This window comes from Triticum aestivum, chromosome 2D (genome assembly GCF_018294505.1).
Source record: "Triticum aestivum cultivar Chinese Spring chromosome 2D, IWGSC CS RefSeq v2.1, whole genome shotgun sequence".
Lineage (NCBI taxonomy): Eukaryota > Viridiplantae > Streptophyta > Magnoliopsida > Poales > Poaceae > Triticum > Triticum aestivum.
In genome coordinates, this window is record NC_057799.1 from 475,516,056 (window position 1) to 475,537,774 (window position 21,719).

A 21,719-nucleotide genomic window follows, 5' to 3' on the forward strand; every position below is an offset into this window, starting at 1 on the left:
TGCAAAGCAAGGGGAAGAAGGGGCGGAATGGAAGAAAATGGGACCGGGAGGGTGGATTTAGTGGGCCGGGGTTGTCGGAGTCCTACGTGGTTGCTGTGCGGACTCCCGCCAACATCCCTCCCCCTTCCAGTTTGCGGTAAAAAATGCGTCCGGATCGCTCGGCAAACCGATACAGACTCGCGTTGGATAATACAACACGTACTGACAGCACGACCCAGACGTATGCAGGCGGTTTGAGGGTCTACATTGAAGATGCCCTAATTCAACTAAATAAATCAAATTCGCGGTACCATAAATGTTCCAAATTTTCATGCCTAGCTCTCTTCCGTCCAGAAGAACACCATTACACCAGGTCTCTAGGTTTCTTTTACAGCGACACCATGTCTTGCCTAGCCTTTTTTTTTAGAATCTCCTAGCCTTCTCTTTCTTGTTTTCGAACTCTACCATGTCTTAGCTACTGTAGCTAATGATCAAACTGCCAGCGGAATCTCGAAGCCATATCCTTTTTCCGTTGCGCGCTCGCTCGCACCGATGCCGCCGCCCTCGGCTCTCATCCCGGCATAAAAATTTCAACCGGAAGCTTCCCACCGAAAGCAACGTCGGAGGCCCTCCTCGCCGTCCGATCGAGTCGACGGACGGCGCGCGCCGTCCCGCGCCCCCGCGGGCCAATCACAGCCGTCCCCGCAGGATCTGACGGCCAACGCCCCCTCTCCCCCCGTCGGTCTCCGGCTCTATATAATTTTCTCTAGCCCCCTCCGTAAGTGACGTCGACGCCCAATCTCATCCCACCTTCTCCACCTCCTTAACCTCCCTCATCTTCTTCCTCCGCCCGCAGGCCGCACCGCAGCGACGCAATCTCACCGATCGGTCCTCGCCCCCCTCGCTCGATTCTCGGAGGCCAGGGACCCAGGGCGGCGGCGCGCGCGCGGATTGGATTCCCTTCCGAGGTCGGTTCAAATCAAGCTCCTTGTTTCTCCGTCCCGCTGTTGTTCTTGTGATTTTTTGTGGGGGTGTAGATTGCGTCCTCTGTCCGATTATTCTGGCACGGATTGAGGGATTGTTTCTCGTGGTGGATTCTCGGACGCTGCAATTGAGCTGGGTTGGCTGCGTGGCTCGCGTGTGTCTAGCTTCGCCGCCGCCGCCGCTGCCGCCTTGGCACCAGCTGCCCGGGGTGCTTCTCCGGGAAGAAGCTCTCGGGGTGTTTCCCCCCCTCTTCTCATGGGTCAAATTAGCCGTGGGGATGCCCTGTTTCTCTAGGGAAAGGATTTATCTTGTTCATTTCATCTGTGAAATCAGGGGGCGCAATCCTTCCGACCCTTATCGCCCTGTTTACGAATTCAGGGATGCTAAACTCATTCTCCTCCATATTGACGCCGGGGACATTATGTCTGCTCCTCCATGCTCCGTTGCTTTTGCCTACCGAAGCTAGATATTTTGGGGGCAAACTCCTCTCTCTCGCATTGAGATTGCATACGGCGGTAGAACGTAGGAGTAATATCTTACTTGGAGTGGGGGAAAAGAAATCCTGTGGGCATGTTCAGTAGAATGCTCAATGCCCATTGAATTGTCAAACCGTGTTTGGTTGTAGTACAATATTGCATTATATGCAGCATCAATTCATAGCGTGCATAATAATTGTAGTGGTACATAGCACAATTAAGCGCAGCAGATCTGTGTGCTTGGAAGCTTGTCTCTGAAGGATCACATCGGTTTCAGTTACTCTGTTGGCTAGTATCCGTTCTTGCTGCGGTATAGGAAAAAGTTGTGCTCTGGGTTTGATATATGCGTGGCTTATGTAATTAATTATGCGTGTTTAAATTAGGAAGGGATGACCGAAGTCCACTTGTGTGTATTAATACAAGTGTATAATAAAATTAGTAGTACTTGTACACATGGGGGCCATGGTGGTTGGGATATTTCCACTGACGCTGCTGAGCAATTAATCCCCTGTTTCCCGATCCTAACACAGTAGGGTGCCATTATCTCCTGGTTAATATTCTTTTCTGTGGTCACTAGATATGTTAAATGATGATCCTTTTGGTCTAGTTGTCTACATGGAATATGCCAAGCCATTTAGCTAATCCGTCGTTGTTGCGGTCCACATCACGATCCCCACCTGTTGTTGTTTATCAATGATTCAATCGTGAGAGGAACCCCACAACCACATAGAAAGATCAACGTGCTACGGAAGCTTATGCCCAAGATGGGACGGGGCATCTCATCCTCTCCACCCGCTCCCCCTTGGTTTAGTCAAATCGGCTTGTTTGGTCTTCCATGGCTAATGGCGCTGAATATTCAATTACAGCAGCTGGGATCAGCTTTAATCTTCTAGCCAGCACCTGCAAACGTTGTCCAAGTCCACTATGCAAACCGTGGGTACATATTATAGAATGCAAGCCGTGTTCCATGCCTTCCTTGCCGAGGTAACTCTTAAGCCGCCAATCATGGCTCTTGCCTTGAACATGGGGGCAGTCAAATACTGCGGCGTCACACAGTGGTTCCATATCCTTGGTGATTCAAGTTTCCCAGGAAGATATGCTAGGATAACATGTCAGTACAACCTAAAGTAGCTTAGGGTTAAGAATAACAAAGAGGATAAAGACGGAATGCAGCATCTGTAGCCCTTGTACTAATTATTACTAAAGAAATCAGAGCATCCATAGCTGTTGACTCAGCCTGCTGAGAAAGATGATGGGTTCTTCCGTGGGGAGTCCATTGCTTGCGAAAAGGGCAATTGGAGGAGTGCTTATAGTTATTCTCTGGCACATTGACATGGAATCCAGGGGCTTTACCTAACATCCGCTCCACTTTTCACACTTGTTAATGTGAGTGGATAGACTCCTCAGGACACGATGATGTGGCGTGGGCCTTGATGCTGCCTGTTATCTGAACCCCCTTTGTTGTTTAGCAGGCAGCTGTGTCTGTACACACCCTCTCCCTCGAATTTTAGGATATATACTAAGCACTACATGGCTGCTTGCTGTGTGCCTTCCAACTCTTCTTTCTTGGTGTTTTATCTAGTCCTTAAACATACAATTATAGGTGTGTTCACACGTTATCAACATTTTAAACGCTTCATGATTAGTCCCACTTTTCTGACTTTGCCTTTCCATTACATGTATTCCTACTATCTACTGACCTCCCCTTCTATTTCTATTCGATTGCAGTACCGTGAGTTCTTCAACTAGAACTGTTTGCAACGCATAGCATCCTGATTGCTATGGAAGGTGGGGGAATGGACCAGGTTTGCATGGCTGCCATGACCAACCAACCTCCAGTGTCCGATAACAAGCTGATGAAGAACATCAGTGGGGAGATACCTTCAGCCGCGACTGCTGGAAGCGGCTCCTTTGACTGCAACATCTGCCTCGACTTTGCTGCAGACCCAGTTGTTACCCTCTGTGGCCACCTCTACTGCTGGCCTTGCATCTACGAGTGGCTGCGGCCATTGGTGGTGTCAGCTTCCGGTGCCAACAGCACTTCAGCAAGGCAGCAATGCCCTGTGTGCAAGGCCGCACTATCTGCTGACAGCCTCGTGCCGCTCTATGGCCGTGGTGGTAGCTCGAAGAAATCACTGGATGGTACAGCCATTCCTCGACGGCCAACGGTGCACCGGGAGAATGTTGCACACCAGCACGCGCAAAGCAGCATCGATGATAACCGGCACCACCACAATGTGGAGCCCAGCCCTCCACTCCGGCCACTACGGCATGCGCACCACCACCATCCTGGTGCCACTGAGTTCGACTTCGTCTACCCTCCTTCGCCAATGGGGCGTGGCCTGATCCACTCGACGGCTGGAGGGGTGCTTGGAGGGATGGCGGAGGCGGTGCTTCCGTGGGCGTTCCGCGGCCAGGTGCCGCCGAGCATGTACTACACAAGCCCCTACGCTGTCGCGGACCACACGGTGGGTCCACGGCTGAGGAGGCAGCAGATGGAGGTGGAGAGGTCCCTGCACCAGATCTGGTTCTTCCTCTTCGTGTTTGTGGTCTTGTGTCTGCTCTTGTTCTGAAGCAAGGCTAGAGGCTCTCGTTCTGAACTGAAGAGGCGGTATACGGCTTGTGTATATATTGGAAGGCATGATATACTGCTTCTCGAGGAAAAAGAAGGCAAGATAGTAAGGAATGGATGTTGTTGCTTATATAGTGATGAAGAGAGGGTAAGGAATGGTTAATGCTCTTAACGATCTCTATCGGTAAGCATGCGTCTAGATCATGCTGATATATAGAGTTGTAATATCAAATACTTGGAGGTGAAATGCAAATTTCATTCTTGTCTTGCCTCAGCACCAGGAACTCCATTACCTGAACCATACACATGGCCTGTTTGGTTTGCCTGCATCTGTCACTACCATGAGGATTTTCTTCCCAGAATCTGCATTGTTCTTGCATTGGGTTGGCGGTTTACTGTTACTGGATTTACACGTTTATGAATCTCCCCATTCGTTGTTCGCACAATTAATGTGTTAAACATTTATATACATTTTCTGGTCACTTTTCAGAACATCTCAAAATGCACATTGTAGATTTGCAAATTGAATGACCCGAAGCATATCGTACATAGTAAAGTGTTTGGCCAACTTTATTGTAGATGTTGAGACATTTCAATTAGCAGCCGTGCCCTACTTTATTGTATAATAAAAGTGTTTGCCCAACTGCATCTTTCTACACTGTGCAAGGAGAAGTCATTTGCATCGTGCATCTGTTCGGTGCCGGGCAAACAGTATTGTGGCCTCCGCCTGTCCGGTGAGAGGCCAGCAGCAGCAGCACAGTAGTAGATGCCACCTTCCATGTGCTCGGCGGTGTACTGAACTATACTGATTACATGTGTTCAAAAGAGGAACAATACTGATTATATTTGCAAACGGTGGCAAAATCTCAGAATTTTAAGAGAATAAAACTGACCAATATGCACGACAAGTGATTATCATCCCACAAGAGACGAGGCGTCAATAGCTCAATCCATTTGCACAGTAGTACGGTTACATGAGCTAATTCAGTTTTTGTACCAGTCAAGAAACAGAACAGAGAAAGTAAGAACAAAGAAGAAAAGCAGGAGAAAGGTTCTACTGCTGCTGTTCCGCTGGATCGCCTGGGATAGCTCCTTGTTCCCACGCTCCACGTTGTTTGTTGCTTCCACCGCCTGAGAAAATGCATAGGATGCGCCATAAGAGGAGAAGCAAACAGCGACTGAAAACTTATCATGAGTCATTTTATAATTTATAGAGACAAATCAGATAACTTTGTGTCCTTTTTCTGAAGGCAATGACTTTTTTTGTCCTGTTGAACTTGGCAGGTTATTAAGTAAAGATATTGTAGATTTCCTAGACCAGACAAAATAAAAAAAGGAAAAAATTCTTATTGGATGGATCCTGATGAAGGTTCAGTTGATAAGAAACAACATATACATAATCATATACTCCCTCTGTAAACAAGTATAAGAAGTTTTAGAGACTAAGTCTCTAAAACGTCTAATATTTGTTTGCAGAGGGAGTACCTCTTATGGACATAAGCAAATGTTGTGCGCTCAAATGCTATTATTATCAGGATTTGTATTTTTATATGCTATTATCTGTTGTCTCTTATTATCCTCCAAGAATATGCTGCGTTTTGAAAATTTTGATCCCGCACGAACAACCCTAGTTTGCTATTGAAATTTGAATGGATATATCCTATGCCACCTACAATTGAATTTTTTCAAGAGTTCTACTATAACCAAGATTTTCCAGGAATTCGCAAAATTTTGAGAACTGATACTTTCACTAGAGATGTCCTAGTCTCTTCTCTTGAATAAGAACCAGATGTTGGCTTAAACTGTCGCACAGATATCATACCTGGTCGTACAAATATTGAATCTGCTGAGCTTGCTGTAGAACATGTGTTGACATAAGATGATTAAGTGCTGACATCTCTATCATCTTTGTCTCCGTTTCTTGGACAGTATCAAGAAGATTGGTCAACTCCATCTGAGCCAAGAGTTACAGGAAAGTAAATAAGCTGACTTATAACAAATTGTATCTGAGACAACATTAATTGCCCAAGCAGTATAAAAACACCAATTCCCCAGTACCGTTACCAAAAGCGTGCAATTTGCCAAAAGCACAAAACACAGTATCATCAGGAGAGAGAACACACCTGAAAGGTCTAATTTGCCGTTCGGTTCAGGACATTATTTCTCATTTCCTCTGTGTATCCGTTTATTTTACTTGCACACCATTTAGCCATGTTTTAACCTATATATTTCACCATTTTGTATTCATTTTTGTTAAAAAAATTCACCAGCTAATATAACCACATAGTATATCACAAGTAATCAAGCACACATATATCACTACGTGTATCTCCTACAGTCCAACCTACCTGAGCAATTTAACAAATGTCAACACACATGTCATTCCTTTTAAGGAAATTCACCAGTTGATATCACTACACATAGCACAAACACGGCACACACTATTTTAATCAACTGAAATAGCTTGGTTCGGTCAAGCCAGAAACGGAAATGCCATTTTCCTCTTTTCCTAGCTCAAGATATATTATTTTAAGAATGGCACCGTATTCTAGAAAACAATCTGTTTTTTTCTAATGGTGATGTTTTTGCAATGCATCTGAGCAATTGATGCAACATAATGGTGTCCCATGGCAAATTTTGCCTAGTAATCCCTCCGTCCCAAAGTAAGTGTCTCAACTTTAGTACAAAGTACTTTAGTACAACTTTGTACTAAAGTTGAGACACTTATTTTGGGATGGAGGGAGTATATATAATATCCCATTCAAATATTACCTGGAGAGCTCGTGTTTCATCGTCCAAGAGTTGTTCTTGAACTCTTAAGGGCGCAGTTGATACCTCCCGGTCTTCAACCTTCGAGACATCAGATTTCAATACAAGGTTTGACTTGGATGGTTCAGTAGGTTTTATATCTGGCTTCTTCTTGATCTTCTTTCTTGGCATCACCCTATTAATAGCTTCTTGAAAGCGCAGGGACCTAAGGCGATCAAATTGTGCAGTTACTGAGTGGAGACGCTCGCTTAAAATCAAAACCTGGTAAAATTATTGAACAAAACACATCTTATTGGAAGTGAGCATAGGAAAATCTATAAAGAACAAAGAGGATAGTCCAGAAAATATTACTTAATTGTAATACAAATTGGTATAGAGAAAATGCTATTAAAAAAGAACAGAGTGATGTATTTTCCCACATGAAGCTTTCTTGATGCATATCTGAACTAGGAAGCAGAGTTCGTTAACATTCAAAGTTAGCTGCTTTGACTGGACAATCTATCAAGTTATGATGCATTTGTTTTATCCCACCAAATGATATCAACTGAAGCATATCCTTCTACAGTACTAATCAGGCATAATATACAGGACTTATTCAGTATAATCCACCGAAATATGTGCACATATAAGCTCAGTAACGCATGTATAATGACTGCCTGGAATTTCTGAAATTACAGAGAAAATTAGCGACTATACTTAAACGAAACAGAGAGAAAGGGGAGCAATAGCATTCTTCTATATGTTAGTATCTACATGGTTGCACGCACTAAAAAGCAGTAATATCAGAGCAATGCTGTATTTAACTGTGAATATCTGGCAGTAGCTGAACAGTGGGGAGCATAATAGTCATACCACACCATGCTGGTGAGCTATCAGGTCCAACCGGGAAGTCTCATCTCTTGTGCCAAGCCATGTGTTCGCTCTTCTATTCCTCTCATCTTCAAGGATCCTGTTCTTTAGGATATCTATCTGTTCCTTGCATGCTTTTACAAAAATACCAACCTAATATATGTTCAGCAATCAGCAAAGTAAGAAATGGAGAAAAGAACTTAGCGATTACCTAAATTTACAAGAATACACAGTCCTTACCTGTATGAATATATTGTCAACTCAATAGTCGATACAGTATACAAAGATACATACACAACCTAACAAACTGCATATATTTACAGTTTTACAACAAAGATAATAAATAATTATGCGTTGCTATGCTCTGTAACAAATTAGACCCTAGATTTCTAAAGTAATCAAGGAAGAGCTGAGAAAAAACTATAATAACAGTGCAAAAGGAAGATAAGATGACAAACCGGAACCTCAAATTTCAACTAGTAATACATATGTGGCATGTTGCAAGCTATTGTCACAACGAATCATCTAGCAACTAGCTCAGTTTAGAATAAATACATCAATCCTCAAACAAGGAGAAAAGGTAAATCAATAGACAATGCAGAGTAAGGTTGAAACTTACTTCATGCTCAATGTTGTCCCTCTCTTGCTCCGTGGTGCGATGCATGTCCACATAGTCCCTCCTGTGCTTCACTATAAACTTCTCGAGCTCCCTGATGCTCTCAAGCTACACCGACAGAACCCAGCAATTAGACTGGCAACCTCCCACAATCTATCAGGACCCTAAGCTTCGGCTATTGCTTCCGGTTCCTGTTGCGCTCAAAACAGAATAGCGAAAGAGCAGAGTTCTACCGTCTTGATTGCTGCATTTGTAAACGGCGATTTGGGCGACGGCTTCCGGATGATGAAAGACGACATGAGCGCGGCCAATTGCGACTGCGAAAATAAGAATAAAATCAACACAATGGATCGTAAATGATGAGACTGTTCTTGAGGCAGTAACTGATACACTAGGTTCCAGTGTAGAGGAGAGATGGCGCAGGTGTGCGAGGTGGCATGCTTGGCATACGAGCTCACCTCCGTGTAGCCATGGGAGAGCGCGGCGACGCGAACGGACTCCTTGAAGTCCTCCGTCCTGTCCCGAACCCTCGACATCGCCAAGGCAGCGGCGCCCACGGGGCTCCTCCCACCAGATCCGCGTGCGCTGAAATTCAAGAGCCGGCTAGGCGCGTCAACCCTGCGCCCGCGAGCTGATAAGGTGAGCAAACCTCGTACGGGATCCGCGCCGCGGATCGGCGACGCTCGAGCGCGGCGGCGGGTCGCCGGCGCGTCGGATCGGGCGGCGAGGTGGGAGGTTTGGTTGAAGGAGAGGGAGACAGACAGGGGCGCGAGAAGCCGAGGAGGAATACGTGTACAGGAGGAGTATGGCCCACCTGTCAGCGTGACACCGGTTCACTGGCAACTGGGCCCTAGGGAAAACAGGCTATCTCGTTCTCACACTCGGGCACTCGGCACTCCGCGAGCCGCCGATCCGTCTCGCGTTCGCCATCTCGCTCCCGCTCTCGATCGTTCGTCCCCGCGACGCCGAAACGGCGAAACCCTAGGGCGGCTAGGCATGGCCAAGGACGAGAACGGCTCGGCCCTGGATGGTGCCGGCAAGGAGGAGGGGGAGATAGCGGCGGCGCGCAGCCGCAGCCGCAGCAAATCCCTAGAAGCCGCGGAGGAGGAGGAGGGGCGTTCGAAGGGGAGGCGACACCGGGGCCACCACGGCAAGTCAAAGAGGCGTGACGAGGGGGAGGAGAGCGAGAGCTCCGACGAGGACTCGGGGGAGCGGCGTAAGCGGCGGAGGAAGGAGAAGGAGCGGCGGCGGCGGCGGAGGAGGAGCCGCAGCGAGAGCTCGGGGTCGGAGTCGGAGCCAGAGTCTGAGTCGTCCTACTCGGGTTCCAGCGCGGAGTCGGAAAGCGAGTCGGAGTCGGAGGAGGAGAGGCGAAGGAGGCGGCGGCGGAGGAGGAAGGAGAAGGAAGAGGAGGAGAGGAGGAGGAGGAGGAAGGAGAAGGAGAAGAGGAAGAGGAAGGAGAGGGAGAGGGAAAAGGATAAAAAGAAGAAGAAGCGGAAGGATGAGAAGAAGGATTTGGGGAAGAAGGCCGCAGTGACCAACTCGTGGGGCAAGTATGGCATCATCCGTGAGGTCGATATGTGGTGAGGATCTTGCTTCTTAGCTCTTTTTTTTTTTTGCTTCTAGATCATCATTTCTTAGTTTTAGGTTTTCACAAGCCAAGATGTAGAGTGTTATGAATTAATTTCTGTCTGGTAGAATTGCATGAGGCTATGTTAGTTAAGAATGAAAGTGTGTCGTGTTACGGTGGATGGTGGTGCTGTGCTTGGCCGCACTGCCCAGCAAACATCCTGCAGCACACACCTCTTTGCTACCTTTGACAAGTGGATTTGGTGAGCTTGCAAACTAGAAATAATTTTGCACAGATCAATGAAGCTCCCTGAAATCGCTGGTGGTTGCGGACTGATCTTCTCTGGGGCTAGCTAGTATGTTGATCTATCACTCACCAATGTCAATGTGTTATCTGTCATCTATTCATCGTAGATGAGCACATCCACACACTACTGCCGCACATGCACGCTGATATATTGTATGAATCAACAATTCATCACACCTGGAGTGCAGACTGCATAAATACAGAAAAATGTTCACCGTCATTATGTTGTAAACAAAACAAAATTTTGTGTTGTTCTCACTAACCAAAAAGTTCATAATAGTAACTGATTCTTGCCGCTATATAAAATCATAATAATGGAGCAAAATGACAGATAAATCACTTGTTTGTTTCTCTAAGCCGTAGCTGGCTTCTTCTCCAAGCTTCCTGGATTTGCCACCAGGTAGCATGCATCAGCCACAAATTAGAAAAAGAATCAAGCAAAAGATGAGCACGGAAGAAGGAAGCATGCTCTTATTGGAGAGCCCTACCACCTCTATGTGAGTGCCATACACCTAGCGATGAGGCCGCACAACCATCCATGCCTGATGACGAGCCAGTGTGTTACTCGAGGACAATGGCGATGGGTGAGTAACCTAAGTCTTTGTCCAAAAGGTTAATCCTGGAATTCCGTCTGTCTTCTGGATTTGGAGAAGTGCTGATTTTCATGGACGCAAATCTTATGATATGGTGGGAATCTGTTATGATAATCATCTGTGCCTTAAACGTATCCTAATGCCTGAAAGTTGGATACTGATATGTGTGAGCAGCAGTGGCTCCATGGATGGTTGCACCTGCCACTTAACATAAGCGGCTGTCGCAAATGTCCATTTAGCTGTTCCATGTGGGTTGGGGTGGGGGGTGGGGGGTGGGGGGAACTGCCCATGGGCTGGCCACTGCCACTAGCAACCCTACTGGTAATTGATTTAATTATGTTTTAAGTATTTATCTTGTCAGTTGTTTTAATAGTGATATATATGAAATCTTTGAATTGTCATATGCAAACACCATTCCACGGCCAATGCGAGTCAGAAGTAGAATCATTCTGTAATCATTGATTTGATGACATCAAATGATTTAAGTGATGAATCCCTGTGACTGAGACCCTGAGTTTAGAGTGCAGACAATCAAATTAATACTTTTTTTAATGTTTCAACTACTGTACTACATTCTCATGAGTTAAACCATGCAATATGTTCTGTAGGAACAAGCGACCAGAGTTCACCGCATGGTTATTAGAAGTCAAGCAGGTATATGTATTTCTATCGCTCTTTTGATGTTGTCTTTCATAGAAACATGGATAACTTATGTGCATGCAAAAAAAAAGGGTCAGGGTAAACAAGGTGTATACCACTGTTTTACATGGTGCTAGGCAAATTAATTAGCCCCAAAGGAAATATTTATCTAGAAACGAGGATTAGTGTTCTTTCAGTTGAGCTTATTTATTGTCTTCAGCAAAAAGTTTCATCGTCGTGAAGTTTGTTGCTCGTTGGTCGGTGAGTGTTTGGAGCTTAAGTTACCTGACCTAAAAGTTAAGCAAAACACAATATTTGTTCTCCCTCCTTTTCTTTTGATATGCCCAATTTAGAGTTTCTTCCAATTTCTCTGCCCTATTGGATCTTATTTTGGTTAAGCCCAATTTCTCTTATTCTAGTTCTGTTGTCACTTATCAGGTCACATAGAGCAGACAAATGTTATGTTACTTGATTGGTACTGCTCATTAGCTTAGTGTCATGCTCTCAGGCTTTTTACTCTCAATCTTGTTTAGTGTTTTTCTTGCTTATGATGTTACTGTTAATTTTAGACTTTTCGGTAATGCGCCCACAGGTTAATTTGGAGGCACTGGCTAATTGGGAAGAAAAACAAATGTTCAAGGAGTATGTTACTGTGCTGGCATGAAATTACTTGAGTTTCTGGAACTTCTAAAAAATATCACCCTGGAATTACTAGATGTTTAACATACATCTTTATGTGCATATCAGATTCATGGAAGACCACAACACAGCTACGTTCCCATCAAAAAAGTAATGCATGTTTCTTTTCATAGACTGTTAGTGTATATATTCCTATATTTGCTAATGGAATTTATGTTTCTCCCCCTTTGTTCTCTTGTTAGATATTATGACTTAGATGCTTACCATCAACGGATGATGGAGAAAGAGAAAAGGAATGGTTTAAAGAATGCGGGTTCGGTAGCAGTCCGTACAGTATTTAATGATGAGGAAGTGCGACGGTATGTGGACATGCACATATTTTGGGTCTGTATACCTGCAATAACAAAGCATGGGACACCATAAAATGCTTCAGTGTAAATTACTGAAGTTTACTTTACCTGTAGACCTTTGGTATTGAACTATCAACCGACCTATGTTCCACTCATTTTGGGTAATAGAATGGTTTTTTTAACCAATTACTATGTCACAGTAACTCCAAATTGTGAGCCTGTTATGCCATGCAATGTTCCACAGAAAGACAATTACGAAAAAATTCTGTATTAATTGGTTTCAGAGTTTATTACACCTTTTTTATCATTGGCTTACAGTTTTCTGTAAAAAAATCATGCAGGTTAGAACTGTTGCAAGAACGTGAACGCCGAAAGGAGGAAGAAGTGACAGCTCTAAAACGCTCCATGCAAACTGGAATGGTTAGAATATTGCAGTTTTTTTTTTCTGCTCCTATTCTCATCCTTCAGTTTATCCTCTGAACTTGGAATTATTTTGAGAATGCTCATTGGCAGTGTCTTGTTTTTTCCAATATCTACGCTAAAAAGTGTCTCATTGACAGCATAGGTTTGACAGTGCAGGCTGCCCAATTTTGTTGCATTGTTAGCATACAAGTTCTTTTATGTATCCTAGATGTTGTTCAGTCTTCCATGAATGAAACGTAGTTGTGAATTCTGTCTTGGGGCCGTACTTGCTCGGTTACTTGATGCCAAGGGGCACTAATTTATGTTCATATTTCTGTTCTGTTGGGAACATATGTACTGTTGTGGGCTTGAACCTATGAGGTTATGACCTCAACCACTGCCATGTGCTCGGCCATTTATGTTATATATAGGTGCATCTTCCTGTTTTTTGGAATCTTCCCTTGTACAATAGCTGGGAATCCCCAAGTTTTGCTTTGTAAGGTTTACCTAATCCAGTTTTTTGTTAGGTGTATGCTATTGAACGTATGACTGCAATTGTGCTTACATCCTGCTAGGCTGTGCACTATCTTCTGATGATACGATCAGCAATGGATTATTATGCAGACACCAAGCATTAGCATGGGTTTACATGAAAGTCACTTTTTGTTCTATCAATTAACCTATTATTAATCTTGTTTTGCTCCCCATGTCAGGCTCAAGCGATGAAGCAGCAGTCCCTTCTACGTGAGGAAATGATGTTACAGTACAAGTTGGGCAATTTCGAGGTAATGCCCTCATACCAACCCTTACAAAAATTTCAGCTAGATGGAAAACGCACGCTACTTATGCCAAGTTTTTTTTATCAGGCCGCAGCTGCAATCCAGAAAAGGTTGGATCCTGATGCTCCCCCTCAATAGGCGTCGACATACCGTTTTCTCAGAAGTTATTTCTCATACATCTTCATGAGCAACATACTGTGATGTACCGCAGTTTATTTGCACAAAAAGTATACTGAGCTGGCTTGGAAAATGCTGCTACTGTACCTGTACTGTATAATTTTGAAAATTTTGCTCGTTAGTTTCAAGTTGTGCTGTATGCATCAGTTTGGTACATTGAACTGTAAGATTTTTCGAAGTTTTTCTACTCCATAGGCATCTCATTGTTTTTTTTTAATTCATATAGGCATCTGATTGTTTGTCGCTTGGTGTGGCAAGTCGTGTCAGTCTGTCAGTGACTCATGAGTTGGGGCTTTCAATGATTCGTAGCTCGGCGCTTTAACCCTTAGGCTGTCAGCTTTTATATTTAAACTAAACTATATTCATGTACGAGGGTATGCGCGAGACTCTTGGCTTTTAGTGCTGCGGCAGCATCGTTTCGCTTGTTTTAACGTTGTGCTAGGTATGAAGAATATTGCAATGCAAAAAAGCAACAGTGGCTTTTTATCATCGAAGTTTCGAGTCTTGCTTCAGAAATGGTGTAACAGTGAAAGACGCTGTGAACGCCAGATGAAATACTGTTGGCAGGTCCGTTTCAAAAAAAAAAAACTGTTGGCAGGTAGCCATATTTTTTTCTACGAAACGGACAGATAGCCATATTGATCACCTCATAACGTTGGGTGGAAAAAGACAAAAGCATCTCAACTACACATATATGATCTTTTTTTTTGGATCTATCAGAAATTCACAATAAACTTGAGGCAAGGAAGAAGAACAAGGAGAAGGAATAATAATAATATTAAACAAGGGAATATAAGAAGGCTAAATATAAGCCTATACTGACAGGCGATTCTTCACATCAAAAGTTGACTCAAAAACAGATCCAACAAACCAAATCACAACCACAACCAGAGAAAAAAAAGAGAGCACAAGGCCAGACGGCTATCCTATCAGGCAGTACTACATGAAGCAACTAGTGGACTGGAGCGAAGGGAAGCAGACGGCCGGGGTGATGCGATGGATGGATCGATCAGCGCTTGATGGCCTTGACCTTGTTCCACGTCTTCTTGCCGAAGTCGCCGACGACCCTGACGCCCTTGAGCACCGCCACCTTCACCTCCATGGTCCGCTCCTTCACCTGCCGCTGGAACCCTCCCATCTCTTCTCTCTTCTCTTCTTGGTCGGAGAGGATTCCTGTGGCTCGCTGGAGGAGACAAAGAAGACGATGGCGATTGGCGATTTGCCGGGTTGGGTGGCGAAAATGTCGTGCGGATGGTGGTGGGCTAGCACTGAGGAATGGGGATATATAGCCGGTGTGCGTTTGCGTGTGGACCTGAACCAGAAGGCCGAGGCTGAGCTGTAAAGCATGAGGTGTGGTGTACCTGCGGGCTGCGGCGGCGGTTGAAGGAAGGATGGATGGATTGCCAGGGAACCAGCTTGAATCACAAGTCATCAGAAAACAGAAGGATTGTGGGCCCGGTGCACGGGCACAGGTCACCGGGTCCAGCTGTCAACGAGCGCTGGCTGGCGCGCTGCTGTTCCGGTTCTCAAGCTTGCCGTTGGGCTGGTCCATGTGCTCCGGAATCCAGCAACGGCGTCCTGGTAGCAGCGGGGGCTACGGCACCGCGCAACGACCGGGCGCCAAGCGCGGAGACAAGCGAGAGGCGTGACATGTGGCCAACGCATCGGCGCAGTTCAGGGGGCCCAGCTGGCAGCGACCGTGGTGCGCAACTGTCAGCCACTGCTGTGGTGTGCAATTACTCCGGCCCTCTCCCCGCGTTCGTCTGGTCTTCGTCTTTCTTCCCTGATTTCTTTTGAACGCACCCCTTGGTTTTTAAAGAGGAAGGAAGGGCGTAGGTGGGTCCTGGGAAGCTTTGGCTTAATACCTTTGCTGGTTGAGATATTTCCTCGATGACACGTCCGGTGAGGAATCATGTATACCTGCTATCTCGGTGACCTTTGACTTGGATCGCAGTCGCTTGTGTATACTATAAGCATCTACAACCAGACGTCTCAAACCTGTTTCAAACGTCCGTGCAAGCCGCCCGATCACCGTCCGGTCATGATTTTTTGATCTAGATGGGCCTCTCAAACGGCCCCCAAATGTCCCGGCTGACCGGCACCCTTATATCCAGCCCAAATATAGGGCAAATATGGGGCGTCCGGGCACGCCCGCCACGTCGGACCCGACAGGCCGACCCCACTCTAAATTGCACCAAATCCACCAAACCCTTCCTCCTCCTCCTCCTGCCGCCCTCCAACCATTCTCGCGCCCGGACCCTCGCCGGCCTCCACCCTTGCTCCCATTCCTCATCTCCAGTTCTGATCCACTGTCGGAGATGTCGTCCAGCCCGAGCAACACCGCCGCGACAGAGACGCAGTCCACCTCGTTTGTGGGAGGCGCGGTGTCGTCGTCGGCGACTTGCAAGGCGGAGAACATCGCCTGCAAGTTGCGGCGACACCGACAGCGAGAGAGGGAGGCGGCGGCGGCGTCGCAGGGAGATTTGGACGTGGTGGAGCAGCTGTCTCCTCCGCCGCGCCTAGATCCCCGCACCCCTTCCTTCCGAACGCCTACGCAGATTACGCTGTCCGCTCCCTTTGGGACACAGGACGATCCGAGCGCCGGCTGGGCCATTCCAGAGAGCTTTCTGCCCACGCAGATGCCGGCGGTCGACGTGTGTGACTCGCCACAGCTCGTTCGGGTGCGGATGAGCACAGGCTCCGGCAGTGCCCGGGCTGCCCTCTATGATGAGCATTCGAAAAAGTGGCTTGTGGACAAGAAGATGGAGATCAACGACCGTAGGAAGTATGAGGTGGAGAGGGCTGCGGCTCGGATGCAGTCGGTGGAGGCGGCCCGGATGCAGGCGGAGCAGGCAGCCCGGATGCAGGCGGAGCAGGAAGAGTAGGACGCATTCCGCTCGGAGCAGGCGCCGAGCCAGTGAACCGAGGCCACCCGTCATGCTCGGACATTGATTTCATTTTGGCATGTCTGGTTTGTTGAACTATGATTTGCTTTGCTTTGTTTCGAACTTTGGTCCTCGACGTGCATGGATTGCACGGATTTGAGGATTGAATTTTGCGGTATGTGAATGTGCGGCGCAATATTTGAGAGATGCCCGGTCAATACCCACGAACGCATCCGGGCGCGTCCATAAACGTTTGAGGGGCCGGATTTGCCAAAGTCCGGCACTAGATGCTGTAACCCTCTTCTCTCGATGACCAGTGGTACTAGTAGTGGCACGCACGTTTCTTTCGATGAATTCTCCACCTGGCATTATCCATCAAGCATATGCACCAGCACATTGGCACCGTCGTGCCAGTGCCACCACACTGGCAGCTGTGAGAAACCATCCTACAACGATGCGGGAGAGCGGCGACGGCACCGGCAACGGGAATGTTAGGGCGCCCCCGGCTGATGAGACCAGGCGCTAAACACGACGGCGCCCTCGTAATCTCAACTACTATGAAAAAAGAACTTCCTCTATCCTATAATATAAGCATGTTTTTTACACTAGTATTTTAAAAAAAACAAATGACGAGTGCGGAGTGCTACGCTTGCGCTTCAGCACAAACCCGGCGACCTTGTACTTTGTGGGTGCAAGTGGGTCGGATTTTGCTGACAAACTATAGTACTTCTTCCGATCAAAGCAAAAGGCCTACTCTCCTGACATTAGATTTTGCGCATTCCAAATTTTTCATGCTATTAATACCATGAGCGAAGCCATTTTTTTGCGCCTTCCCGGCCCATCCTGCACCACGTGATTCACATGGAACATCATCGAAGCCAAGCCATGAGTTGGGGTCAAAAAAATGAAGGCCAAACCAATATTTTTACCAATCGCCAAACTCTCAACGATAACCAACAATGGAGAAGCAAGTGAGTCCCCGTCTCCGCCTCCCCTTCCAAAGCATACATAAGGCCGCAATTTGGCCACCTTCCAAAGCATACATAGGCTGCAATTTGGCCACCCAGGCCTCATAAGACGACGATCGGACGTCAGAACCCGATTTTGGATGATAAGCCATCCAATGATCTTGCACTTAGGTGGGCCCATACCTTCCATATTGGTGTCGGGACGCTGACAAATTGTGTCTTGCATGAGGAGGCCGTGGGGTAGCGAGAGGAGCTCGTCAACTTCCATGTTATGGTATCATCTTGGTCCACGTGGAGAGTGGTACGAGGTGAAAGACCTAAGGTTGAAGAATTCTTGGAGATGTTGCATTGTCATGCCTCTATTAGTGTCAATACACCCAAGCATCGTTTAAAATTGCCTTGCTTACACAAAAGCCTGGGCATAAAACCAAAGACCCAACCCATATAGACTGAAATATATATAAAAGACCAAACTAAAATCGCTCATCAAAACTAGAAGACCGAATTAAATTTGTCGGATTGTCTTCTTTTCTGGATGACAAAATAACCTCGATAGACCGAATTAGCAAAATCTCTGGATGTTTAGCATAATTGGCACAATCTCCTGTCCTCCCTAGATGTTTATGGCACAATTCTTGTTGAATACACCTGCTACATACACGTCATGCATGTTACACTTACCTGCTGAATTCCCTTTGAATACACATGTACTGCAGTGGACATGAATCTGAGTTGTAGCATGAAATTTGGTCTGTACGGTCGGGACCAAAGACCATCCCGTGAAGATTGAAGGTCAAATAATGGAGAACCGAGAAGACAGGACCGAGCAAAACAAAAAGACCAAACGCCCGGGCTTGCCACGTGTACCACGTGGTTCCAAAATAGTTTCTACTCTACAAAATATGTGTACTCTCAAAAAACATAAAAAATCTGAAAATTTTGCTCCAGCGGAAAATACACAGCAAAGTTCATATGAAGCAACAAGTTGGTACAAGTGCAAGTTCCCTGAACACACAAGCAAAATACCTTCGAGTTAACACTTCAGTAGTTCAGTGAGACAGTGGCCCAGGGGATCAAAACATCATCTAAAACAGCTATGTGTGGCAAAACTTAACCTACAGGCAGAGGTTTCTTCTACAAATCTTTCTTGGGCGCCTTCCGCTTCATCCGGCTGAAAGGGCCTACCGTCTGGTCCATGACGTACATGTATATCACCTGGCTCCAGGACCTGTATGATTTCAGACTGTCATAGTACTCCGGCGCGATCTCCTTCACCTTGTGCAGCTTGGCGCCGGGGATCCTGGGGAAGTCGTGGTGCTCGTTGTGGTACCCGACGTGCCACGTCATCAGGTTCAGCGGCCCGTAGTACGAGTAGGTCTCCTGCTCCGGGCTGAAGACGTAGTGCTCCGAGATGAAGTGGCCGGCCATCGGGTGCATGCCGCCACCGAGGAACGTAGACAGGATGAGGTAGGCCAGCGACTTCCAGCCGTAGAGGTACACCATTGCCGCGTCGAGCGCGACCTGGATCGTCAGGTTGGTGAACTCCCACAGGCCCGGGGGCTTCGGCTTCAGGAAGAGCGGCCTGAGCGCGTAGAAGAAGAGCTGGAGCACGACCCAGATGGATTTGCTGACGGTGTTCTTTACGACGTGCGCCTCTGTCTGGCTGGGGATGTCCATGTCGATCCCGTCCACGCCTTGGAACCGGTGGTGCTCCAGGTGGTATTTCTGGAATGTCACCGACATTGGGACGCCGATGGGCAGGTTTGCGAAGATGCCTAGCCAGCGGTTCAGGGATGGGGTGGCGAAGGCGAGGTTGTGGCTGAGCTCGTGGATCGCAAGGAAGAGATTGTGATTCAGAAAGGAACCGAAGAAGTAAGCGACCGGCAGTATCTTCGACCAGCCTGCATCTCGCAGGAGCGTGGCGGTCCATAGCTGAAGCGAAACAACTGCGGCTATCTGCAATCAAAGTTCAGACGGATATGAAAATATATATAAGTACTCCCTCCGTTCCATATTAGTTGTCGCTGAAACCGATGTATCTAGACGTATTTTAGTGCTAGATACATCCGTTTGAGCGACAACTAATATGGAACGGAGGGAGTAATAAATTAGAAAATGTGCTGTTTCTGGGTGTTACTTTCACACAGAAAGAGAGAAGTATCCTGATTCTCCAGCTAATTCTGACAAGACTAAATCTCTAATCATACAACTATGAAGAACAACGTCCAACAAAACAAAACAAAACGATATACAGTTGGAAGGACAGGATGATCGAAGCCCTATATTGCCTGCCTACATGGGTCATGAGATGTAAGTTTTGGCATGAGAGACTATCTGTCTGTTTCAAGTTGCCAGCATGCCATGCCAAGGTGCACTGCAAGTGAGAAGTTCAAAGACCAATGCAGTAATTGCCGGTCACAGGAACAGAAAAGCACCAATTTTATACTCCCTCCGTCCCAAAATAACGCCCTGTTCAGAGTCCCTCCACTCCGCCGGAGCTGGCGGAGCTGTAGTTAAAAAGGATGGAGCTGTAGTCCCTCCACTCCGCAGCTCCTCGTATTTTTAGGAGCCGGCGGGTTGCCGAACAGACCCTAAGTGTCTCAACTTCATACTAGCTTAAGTGCAAAATTGTAGTAAGCTTGAGACACTTATTTTAGGAGGGAGTCCATGAAGCCGAAGTCTCATATTGGCAAAACTGCAGAGCAAGACTACCTAGTTGGTTCTGACAATTACCAAAGGAAGGTGCAGAGGTGCAGAGGCGCAGTCGTGCAGAGCACAATAACTATTTCAGGCACGAAAAGCATGACATACTAACAGATTCAGGACCAACAGGACAGATTCTGCAGAACTCTAAGGTCAACAAATTGCCACTTTTTTTTTGCCAGAATATTGACAGTAGTAAACACTTTGATCTTAATTTGATTGCCTGCACATAAAGTTGCTCAGTTTCAAACTATGCACGAAATTTAGTTTGTTGTGCACCACATGTGTATAAAGCATGACATTCAGTCTACACAAACTCCTATCATCGAGAGCAGATTGGACGTGGAGCCCATGGTCTAGATGTGGACATGTAACAACCAGGCTTTTCCTGATGCCAAGGAACATTGCATTAAATTGCATCCGATGAAGCTACCACGCTGTACGAATATGCTGCACCATACATAAATCTTATTTGTTCTCCTGAATTAAAAGCGTAACCGCTCGTTTGTGATGAAGTGACCAGTTTGTTCATGACAAAATCAATCACTACTCTACCAAATAGTACTGACTTTTTAGTTTTTACCAGCTTTATATGGAAGTTAAAACAAGAAAGAAAGCTGCAATCAAACTCTTAGGAATCTAACTATTCGGTGTTTGGCCATAGTAGAAAAGAAAAACTGCAGGAATAAAAACAAGACGGCCACCGCAATGCAAGCGAAACAAATCCACGCTTAAACCAGTAGAGAAGTCGATCTACGGAAGATCTCAATCTAAAAGGAGACTGGGAAATAGATCACGGCACCTTGATGAAGGCGAGAGGATCCGAGCCGAAGAGCTCCTTGATCTGCGGGTACTTGGCCAGGATCTCCCGGCGGCGGGACGCGTGCGGTTCGTCCGTGTACGACCAAAAGAAGTCCGTCGCCATCACGCCTTCCTCCTTCTCGTCGGCGTCCGCGCGTGTCGCCCCCATTGCTTCCTCCCACGGCAATGGCGCGGCTGCTCCTTTGCGGAAGAGACGGGGACCGGGGAAGGGTGGGCGGGAGCTGCGCTCTGGCCGGCTGGATTGATTGGAGAAGCCCCAGCTATGGAGTTGGTCGGCGCGCTCGCTATACCAGGGAGTCCAGCTCAGGTGGAGGTGCGGGCATGGGAGATGGATGTGCGCCCCGGACCGGGATATCTGTACGGGGGCAGAGCGTGATGGAGTATTGGAGTTGAAATAGTGCGGTTTTTTCACATGGGGACCCCGCATGTTTTTTTTAGGGCTAAACATGTCGATAACTCCAAAGTGAACTCGAACTCGAAGAACCTAAGACTGTTATTTGGTTGCAAAGTATTCTCAAAGTAGTATTTCAGAATACTACAGCTTTTAAAAAAACTATGGTTTTGAGGTGTTTGGCTCTAATAAAAATTGTAGAATTATAAACTATAGTATCCACAAAACTGCAGTATTTTTGCAGTATTAAAAA

At 46.6% G+C, this 21,719-nt stretch overlaps 5 protein-coding genes across 5 annotated transcripts; 2 read left to right on the forward strand and 3 right to left on the reverse strand.

Annotated features, from left to right (window-relative positions):
- Window positions 1-745: 745 nt before the first annotated feature.
- On the forward strand, window positions 746-4,312 carry LOC123053920 (E3 ubiquitin-protein ligase RMA1H1). Its single transcript, XM_044477540.1, has 2 exons — window positions 746-947; window positions 3,168-4,312. Exon 2 carries the CDS (start codon window positions 3,221-3,223, stop codon window positions 4,010-4,012), a length of 792 nt encoding a protein of 263 aa, XP_044333475.1. The 5' UTR covers window positions 746-947; window positions 3,168-3,220; the 3' UTR covers window positions 4,013-4,312.
- A 608-nt stretch (window positions 4,313-4,920) lies between these two features.
- LOC123053919 (syntaxin-81) lies at window positions 4,921-9,039 on the reverse strand. Its single transcript, XM_044477539.1, has 7 exons — window positions 8,704-9,039; window positions 8,479-8,562; window positions 8,249-8,353; window positions 7,633-7,782; window positions 6,784-7,041; window positions 5,834-5,965; window positions 4,921-5,142 (listed from the first exon to the last, which is right to left on the reverse strand). The coding sequence occupies exons 1-7, from the start codon at window positions 8,779-8,781 to the stop codon at window positions 4,996-4,998; spliced, it is 954 nt and encodes a 317-aa protein (XP_044333474.1). The 5' UTR covers window positions 8,782-9,039; the 3' UTR covers window positions 4,921-4,995.
- An 83-nt stretch (window positions 9,040-9,122) lies between these two features.
- LOC123053918 (RNA-binding protein 25) lies at window positions 9,123-13,941 on the forward strand. Its single transcript, XM_044477538.1, has 8 exons — window positions 9,123-9,825; window positions 11,320-11,365; window positions 11,943-11,992; window positions 12,098-12,139; window positions 12,232-12,348; window positions 12,681-12,759; window positions 13,455-13,526; window positions 13,608-13,941. The coding sequence occupies exons 1-8, from the start codon at window positions 9,242-9,244 to the stop codon at window positions 13,656-13,658; spliced, it is 1,041 nt and encodes a 346-aa protein (XP_044333473.1). The 5' UTR covers window positions 9,123-9,241; the 3' UTR covers window positions 13,659-13,941.
- Window positions 13,942-14,455: 514 nt separating this feature from the next.
- On the reverse strand, window positions 14,456-15,005 carry LOC123053921 (uncharacterized). The gene has a single exon (XM_044477541.1). It carries the CDS (start codon window positions 14,833-14,835, stop codon window positions 14,707-14,709), a length of 129 nt encoding a protein of 42 aa, XP_044333476.1. The 5' UTR covers window positions 14,836-15,005; the 3' UTR covers window positions 14,456-14,706.
- Window positions 15,006-18,472: 3,467 nt separating this feature from the next.
- On the reverse strand, window positions 18,473-21,447 carry LOC123053923 (sphingolipid delta(4)-desaturase DES1-like). Its single transcript, XM_044477542.1, has 2 exons — window positions 21,056-21,447; window positions 18,473-19,506 (listed from the first exon to the last, which is right to left on the reverse strand). The coding sequence occupies exons 1-2, from the start codon at window positions 21,221-21,223 to the stop codon at window positions 18,685-18,687; spliced, it is 990 nt and encodes a 329-aa protein (XP_044333477.1). The 5' UTR covers window positions 21,224-21,447; the 3' UTR covers window positions 18,473-18,684.
- Window positions 21,448-21,719: the final 272 nt, after the last annotated feature.